The following is an 8,987-nucleotide window of genomic DNA, read 5'->3' as shown; positions in this document are numbered from 1 at the left end:
TTTTTTTTGCCACTCATAACCTACTTGACTACTAGTTTCAACAAAATTCAATGGTATTTGAAAGAAAAAAAAACTAATGTACTTAGTCCATGTTAACATTTGATCTTTGTAGAAATGATAAATGAATGAAATCAAATAAATAATATCAAAGGACAAAAACTTTGGTCGAGTAACCAAAGAGAATTATCTTAAGAATTATGTGCAGCTAGGAAACAGTAAAAGAAATTACTCATTTCAAATAATGTTTACCTTTTTGATTTTTTATTTTTAATTTTATTTATTTTTGAGACCGAGAGAGACAGAGCATGAGCAGGGGAAGGGCAGAGAGAGAGGGAGACACAGAATCCGAAGCAGGCTCCAGGCTCTGAGCTTTCAGCACAGAGCCCGACATGGGGCTCGAACTCACAGACTGTGAGATCATGACCTGAGCTGAAGTTGGATGTTTAACTGGCTGAGCCACCCAGGCACCCCTGTATATTTTAAATATATGTTTAAATTAACATTTCAGCAAGGTAGAGTTCCCCTCTCATATTCAGAAATATATACATATGTGTTAGGTATTTATATTTATATATTTAAATTTTATACACAGAACCACAGGGTCCTTCTGCTTTGTTTTCCTTATTTTCTGTTTTATCACAATCTTCATCTCACAAGAGACAGAATTCAGTCAAGTGTAACGAGGGGTGTTGCCTACCAAGGGAGACCTCCCTGTAAATGACTCTCACAATGTTACCAGAGGGAAATTCTCACTGATGCCAGCTCTTCTTATTTCCCAAATCTATCTATCTTCCCTTCTGTCTGTTTTATCTTTCTCTTAACTTACTCTACTTGCCTTTCTGTCTTCTTTCTTTACCTCAACTTTGCTCCAGGACTGCAAACTTTTATATTACAAATACTATTTGTTTTCTAAGTTTCTTGGCTAAAAAATCCTGGGGCCTACCATGGGTTAGTCTCTAGATTATTGTCCCACCATGCTCCTTCTCCTGTCACTGTCTCCTGCTCTATCAGACTGTTTCCAAGGGTCTTTTATATTTACAAAAGAATTCACTGTGGTATCACTTAAAAGGCACACACAGGTCAATGACAGCGGGCTGAAATGCTGATTTTGTCAAATGTAGTTAGGAAGGAGAGGGGCATTCCAGAGCAAAGAGTGAAAGCAGTCTGGAGGGAATCCGGGAAAACTGAGGGAAAAGTAAAGCAGAGTGGGAGTGACACGCAGGCAGAGAGAAAGGAAACCAAAGTGCAAGTGGTAACGGTGTGGAAATGAGGCACTAGATGAAGAAGACACCGATCCCTCCCTAGTCTGATTTTTGAGCTCATTGCACTGAGTCTTGAGATTCAAATGTAAGCGTTTCAAGAAATGAACAGATAGGGCTTGGAGTGGTCCATGGGGAGCCTGGAGTGGGGGATGTCTTCATTCTGTGGAGGAACCTTTAAGAAGGATATTTGCACCTGTCTTCTATAGGAATCTGCTTCCCGTCACACTCCCATGTCAGTCTTAACTCAAGGCATCTTCATTTCCCTAAACTCTGGGTGGGTCTCCCCATGATCAGCTTTCTTGCCAAAATGAAATTGTCTCCTCTTTTATATCTTAATTGTCCACTTCAACCTATCTCTACTCCTCTTGCTCATTCACTCTTCCCTGAAGTAACAGGAAGAAGATAAACAAAGAAAACCCCCTGCCTGTCTTTCAAAAGCACTAATGATCTAGGAAATGGAAACAGAGCAATAATGTCACAGGATTCTCTAACGAATGCTTACTTCTCTAGTAGGGTCTTCTCACTAGCCCTGATAAACTCAGGGACTGGGTCTTTGTAACAAAAGTTCCTATACCTGGAATGCTGTGTCTACACATTGCCAACTCTATGTGACCTCACCTTCCCTATGATGACTCTTTTTATTACTTAAGTCTTTGTTCAGTAAGTCCTTCTCTGCATAGTATCACAAAACTCAGAAATTAGTTGTCTGCTAATTGTTTATGCCTCTCTTCCCCAAATTGAACAACAGATCTCAACACTAAATTTGAGAACACGAACAACATCTCATGAATCTTTGAATTCTGACACTGGGTGACTCACTAGAGTATTAAAAGAATCATTTTGGTAGATTTTCCGAAGTCCTGACAAAGGCTCATCATTTACTACATACCATGAGCACAATTTCTGTCTTCCAAAGCGCATTTTCTTCACAATCCCAAAAATCTGACATTATTTAAAAGAGAAAAGATCATTTTGTAATCACAAAGATTTTTATAATTGAATTATTGGAAGCCTTGTAAGGAAACAGTTCTTTAATCTACTTGTCATGCTGGTTTTCCTTTACTAATGCCACATACCCTTATTCCCCCTGTATTATATAATAAAAAGTGTATATTATCAGTCTCCTTCTTCTGAATATTAATTTTCCTGAACATCAATGCATGAACTCACATCTAGGGTTTATCCTTTGAATGATTCCATGCTGTACTTATCAATAACAAAATTATGTTTTAGGTTTAAATACTTTTGAGCATTTAAAAAAATCTATATGACTTTCTCTTTCCCAATTAACTGATAAAAGATATCTTTAGGTCATTGATTATAGCAATAAAAATAATGCAAGAGTTTTTTTTTTAATTTACAAGATCTGTCAAAAGGTGAATAGTAGGGATTCATTCTCTGCAAATCACTGTATTTCTCATCCCATGTTGGAGTCAAGCAGAGCACCAAGTAATTACCTCATTATACATTCCCTTGGACACATGTATCAAAGTTCCCACCTTCACATGAGAATTAAATATTGGTATGTGGTAACATTTCAATTTCACAACTGAGTTCTGCCTGCAGAGATCTAAGTCACAAATCACTCCAGGTTGGGTAAGGAATCCAGTTTTAATATTTTTTCTTGAATAATCAGAGTTTACACATTTTTATCTACTGTCAGCCCTGAAAACTTCAGATTCTATTAATTTTTCTGTTTGAGTCTTGTTTGAGGGAATGTGTTGAAGGAATACGTGTTGTTCATTTACAATATTTTTAGTTTTTATTTTTCCTAATTAACCTTTTGATTGTCTTATGCACATCAACAATTTAATTTTGTGCTGAGATCTTCACCTTAGGAGGTTTTTTTTTAATGGTTCTACTCCTAGAAGATAAAGAAAGGAAAACTTTACTAACCGTATTGGTGATAAAATATTTTAAAAATCAGTTTGGAAAAAAAGTCCAAAAAGAAAGAAAAGATTAGGTTGAGTCCGTATCACCAGGGAGTTCAAGATTAGCATTTCAGTTCCTTTGGCCAGTCATAAAGATGGTCAGCAAAAATAGGATAAAATTAATAAAAAATGAGTGTGATGAACTATACAATACAAACCAAACAATTTTATTGACATCTGACCTCTGCGTGAAGACCTTGCAATGTTGCCTTTTGTGACAAGTAAGAATTTTGCACTAAATAGCTCCATAATTAAATGTGATGGAGGATGTTTCCAGCAATCTGACTTAAAAATGGGATTACCTCATTTGAACTACACAGAAATCTTGACAGGGTAGAGTAAGCATTTCCCATGACAGGTAGATTATGTCTAACTCAATAGTAATGCCACATAGAGATTTACCTTTTTAGTCATGATTATAACAAATTTTACAATGTAATTGTCTCATTTGATTTATAGGTATAATCTAGGACCCTTAATTGTATGAAGGCACTGTCCATTATTCTCTCACAAAGAAGAAAGCTAATAGCAGAAACAGTAAAATTCAGTATTTTATTTTGACCAACGTCTCTATGTGCTACATCATTCCTATGCAGCTATGATCTTCATGGCAACACCCAAAGAAATGTGTGACACTCACTCTATGAAGTAGACTTCACCCTTCTCTGTATAGGCCATTTCCCAGTTATCAGGCAATGGGTCTGACTCCTCATTCTCTTCAGGTTTAGTTGGTTTTGCATCATCCATCTGCTCCTTCAGCTCTTCGGGCTGACTGTATACTGGTGCAGGATAAGGCTGGGAGGGTGTCTCCCCTGAGGCACCTGCACTCTTGTCTTCATGTTCACTGGATTCTACAAGAGAACAAGAGCATGCGGTCAGTCACTGTAGCCACAGTAACTTCTCAGTGATGTGGAGTATGATGCACCAGGGTAAATAAGCTCTAGGAAGGCTAATAGGAAAAGGATCATTGCAAACATCTCTGACAATGATCTCTAGGCCTATCTGAGTTCCCCTTTCACTTCTCATTCTTCTCTATCCTTCATCTAATTATTGCTGATTACTGAACTGGAGGACCATTTCACAACACAGGTGTGGTAAGCAGAATAATGACTCCTTAAAGATGCTCACATCCTACTTCCTGGAACCTGTGAATGAATGTTACCTTACATGGCAAAGGAGAATTCTCAGATCTGATTAAACTAAGGGCCTTGAGATTGGGAGATTATCTTCAATTATTTAGGTGAGCTCATTGAAATGACGAGCGTCCTTAAAAGTGTAATAGGAAGACAGAAGAGGAGGGTGAAGGGGAGATGTGACACTAAAGAATGGCCAAAGAGATACAATGCTGCTGGCTTTGAAGATAGAAGGGGACCAACCAACCACAAGCCAAGAAATGTGAATGGCCTCTAGAAGCCAGCAAATCAAGGGTATAGATTCTCATCTAGAGCTTCTAGAAAGTAACACAGTCCCATTGACACTTTGATTTTAGCCCAGCAAGACCCATGTCAGAGTTCTAACCCACAGAGCTGTAAGACAGTAAATTTGCATTGTTTTAAGCCATTAAGTTTGTGGTAATTTGGTATAGCAACAAGAGAAAATTAATACAACAGAGTAAAACTTAAAAGAGATACATATATTAAAAGTAATTGGTAACAGGCTTGGAGGACAGACCCAAGAGTCTGAACATGTAGGTAGCACAAGCTCCAGAATGAGGAAAAGGAACACATAGAGAAGAAATAATAACTCAACAACAACAAAAAAAAAAAAATAGAAGAAAATTTACCTAAAATGAAGAAACACTTGAGTTTGCAGACTGAAATGGTTCACTGAATCTGACGCCAGATTAATGAAGCACATAGACTCCTAAACACATCTAGGTGAAATTTCCAAACTCCGATGTTAAAAAGCAACTTTAGTAGCTCCTGCACTGAAGAAACATGATTACTTACAAAGAAAAGAGGAACAGAAGAACATGAGATCTTTCATCTGTGATACTCTAAGCTCAAAGAAAATAAGGTAACATCTATAGTAACTTGAGAAAAAAAAGTACAGCAACTAAAGTAACTTAACTCTACCAAAATATTATTCCTCTATCCAGGCAAAAGAAAGTCATTTTAAACATACAGAAGTTCTGAATAGGTCCTATCCATGCATCCTAATTAAGGACAACATTTGAGAAATTACTCTAACAGGATCATGGGGATTCAATCAAGGCAGATACCTCAAAATAGGGAGAGAAAAGGAGAAAATAAAAATTAAGAAGTAAATCCTGTATAATATACCTAAATATAAATGGACGATGATCACATTTTTGGAAATTTGTAATAGGTGTTAAAAACAAATTCGTGTAAGACAAGAAAACATTATATGGAAAATCTAATACCGGCATGAACTTTAAACTATATGTTGGTTAAGTTCAGGTTCTAGAGGGTGGAGAAAAGGTAGGGAAATAAAGACATTTTAAAGGTCTGAAAGGGGCACACCAGAAAATGGGTAAACAGGATCATTTTAAAGTCTACCTTTCCATGGGATTAGATTATTGGGCAAGTGTTGTGGTCAAGGTGTAGACGTAATAGTATAATGAGGATATTTTTAAAATATCACCTAATGTATAGTTTCTCTGAGCTATTCAGAATTTCTTTTTCTTCCCATTTAGCTTTTCTGCCACTAACGAGAGACTATGAGTCTTATCTGTCAAAGAAGAGTAGATTTGGTGTTGTCTAGAAAAAGAAATATTTTGGGGTAAATAAAAAGAAAGATATAATGCAGAGTAAATTCCTGCAAGATAAGATGGTGTGATTGGGAGAGAAATTCAAAGGGGGAAATATTCAGGTTTAAGACACTGCGTGGTTCATTCAGGGATTCAGCACCACTATCTTCAGGTTTGGTCTGGGTGTGATGTGGTAGTGATGAGCAGAGGGAAACCACAGAAAAGTTCAAGGGAGCCCAAAGGAGAAGAGGCCTCTGAACTGCTTTAGTTTAGCACTTTGGGAGAGATGTTTCCTGCCGAGTGGCTCCACGTCTCCACTGGTGGGTCAGAACAGAGATAGTGAATAAAAAAAAATGGCAAATACCACTCCAAGACTCCCCTGTGGTATGGATGTCACCAAAAGTCCAAGTATTCCCCAGTGGGAGATTTGGAAAACAACTCAAGAGTAGAGAACCAGGAGGCCTGCAGAGTCACTATGGCTTACTCATCTGTAAGCTGTGGTAGAGACAGCTTAACCCAAACACTGGAAGGAGAGTCCTATTGACAGATGCCAGTGTAAGGATAGGACAGTCAACTTAAAAATATGAAACATAACCAATAACTATTAACATTAAAAATATACATATACAAATGCACATGTTCTTTGGCAAAGTAATCCCGCTCAATATATATCTCTATATATGGGAATATATCCTCGATAGATAGATAGATAGATAGATAGATAGATAGATAGAAATATATCCTCTAGAAAAAAGGTGTTATGGTATAAGAATACATATATAACAATATATATTGCAGTATATGTAATAATAAAGCCCTGAAAATGGTTTTAATGCCTAACAATGAAAATATGATTAAGTAAATTGTGGTTATCATTACCATGGAAAACTGCAGTTTAAAAACAATGAATTAGATGTGTATCTATTGAACTGAAAAAGATGCTCATAATTACTACTCAAAGAGTAATCCAAGTTGCAAAGTAATATATATTGTTAATCCTATCTTTAAAAAATAAGCAAACACCAAGTTCTCTTAGATATATGCATATAGCTTTGCATATAATTATATGAACATGAAAACAGGATGGAAGATGTACAATGTATTACCAAATTTGATTACTTAAGGATAGTAAATTTAGATGGGGTGGAAGAAGTCGTGTTTATGTATCTCTGCATTCATTGGCTGTCTATTATATTTATAACTTTAAAAATTAATAAAGGTAATTTACAAGGAGTTAATTAAAGTTGAATGCTACCTTTGTCTCAATCAGTTGCTTAGATCAATGTTTTCCCTACATGCATCAATCTCAGAGGGCCATATTAAGGTATCTATAAGAATTAGGAAGCACAATGGGGCGCCTGGGTGGCGCAGTCGGTTAAGCGGCCGACTTCAGCCAGGTCACGATCTCGCGGTCCGTGAGTTCGAGCCCCGCGTCGGGCTCTGGGCTGATGGCTCAGAGCCTGGAGCCTGTTTCCGATTCTGTGTCTCCCTCTCTCTCTGCCCCTCCCCCGTTCATGCTCTGTCTCTCTCTGTCCCAAAAAAAATAAATAAACGTTGAAAAAAAAAATTAAAAAAAAAAAAAAAGAATTAGGAAGCACAAGAACATGTTACCAGCTTTCATGGTTTTGCCCTTAAAAAGAAGACTTTATTAAAAGAATATGGATGCAGTCTTCCAGCTGATTCCTCATAAAGAATTGACCTTTGTAAATATGTGGGAAAGAAGCAGCAAGAAAAGATACCATTGCTCTCTTGAGATGCTCATTGCTGTACCTTATTACATTTAATTACCAATACATGAAATACACTGCTCTCAGGTGTTTCCAAATGTCATGTTGTATTTGAAAAGTTAAAATGCAAGGTCATGTTCTGAAATATTCACTCATTCAATATTCACTTAATCAATATTTATTAAGCACACAATTGTCAAGAACTCAGGACAGAAGAATGAACAAGAGAGGCATGATCCCTGCTCTTGTGGACCTCAAAATATGTCAAGATGTGTAATCTTTAAACAATTTTAAGTGTGATGAATGCTTTCCCAGGCAAATCTGGGATATTATGCATATGCATTCACCTAATTTTATATAAAGAGTCAAGGAAAGCCTTTTTTCCCCAATGTGCTACTGACCTGAAACTTGAAAAAGAAATCAAGAGACTTTTTTTCAGAGGAAGGTAGTGGAGAAAAAAAATCAATAAACAAGGGCTTAATTAGGCAAAGCCTTAGAAACCATGCTCAGATTTTGGGGCTATATCCTAAAAGCAATGAGAATACGTTGATGTGTCTTAATCAAGGAGACAACACAACCAGATTTTCATTCCCCACAAAGATTCCCCTTAACTATTCTGGGGATTTACGAATGGCAAAAGTAGATATTTACAGATCAGTGGGGAGTTATTTTTGTGCTCCAGATGAGAGATGATAGTGGCATGGGCATGGAATGAGTGGACTGAAAAATATTTACAGGGTACATTTGGTATGATTAAAAAAAACTGGACAGATAAGAAAAAAAATGAGATGTCACGGTAAACCTGGTGGCAAAGCCATTCACTGAGATAGAAAATATGACAGAAGGAGCAGGACTGTGTGGGGAGACAGGGAAATATGTGTATTGTTTTGGGCACACGGAGACAGAGGTCTATGGCAAACTCACAACGGACATGTCATGTCAAAGAGTGTTTTGCTGGAGAGAATCAATTCAAGAAACAACAGAATATGGCTAGACTGTATTATAATTTATGCCAGGGGAGTGAATGAAATTGCCTGGAGAGGCAGTGTAGCAAGTGGAAATTGGAATCCCTAGAGCAGCTGTCTGAGGAATTCCCACATTTAAGAGTCAATGAAAGAATGATTAGGAAAGAACAGTCAGGAAAGTAATAGAAAAACCAGTTGATCTTCATGCCATAGAGGCCAAACAAAGGGCAATGAGGAGGAAACACTTACTACCTTTGGCCAAAGCTTCTAAATAGTCCACAATATAAGGGCATCAAATCTATTGAAATTAATGACACGGAGGAGGTCACTGGGGTTATTAGCTACCAGTTATGGTAGTATTTATAGTGGAATGGTGGGTGCAGAAACCAGAT

The 8,987-nt window shown here is 37.1% G+C and overlaps 1 protein-coding gene across 3 annotated transcripts in view; it reads right to left on the bottom strand.

The window, feature by feature from the left end:
• MAGI2 (membrane associated guanylate kinase, WW and PDZ domain containing 2) overlaps window positions 1-8,987 on the bottom strand; it is a 1,342,154-nt gene that overhangs the window by 477,892 nt on the left and 855,275 nt on the right. For all 3 annotated transcript variants that reach the window (XM_040472823.1, XM_040472822.1, XM_040472824.1), the window contains exon 5: window positions 3,834-4,044. In XM_040472823.1, the coding sequence (XP_040328757.1) occupies window positions 3,834-4,044 (211 nt within the window). The remainder of the gene's footprint in view (window positions 1-3,833; window positions 4,045-8,987) is intronic.

Source organism: Herpailurus yagouaroundi, unplaced genomic scaffold, assembly GCF_014898765.1.
Source record: "Herpailurus yagouaroundi ecotype Mexico unplaced genomic scaffold, PumYag 100, whole genome shotgun sequence".
In the NCBI taxonomy this organism is placed as follows: Eukaryota; Metazoa; Chordata; class Mammalia; order Carnivora; family Felidae; genus Herpailurus; species Herpailurus yagouaroundi.
Note: the sequence above shows the minus strand (reverse complement) of the source record. Positions and strands in the feature narration are given on the sequence as shown.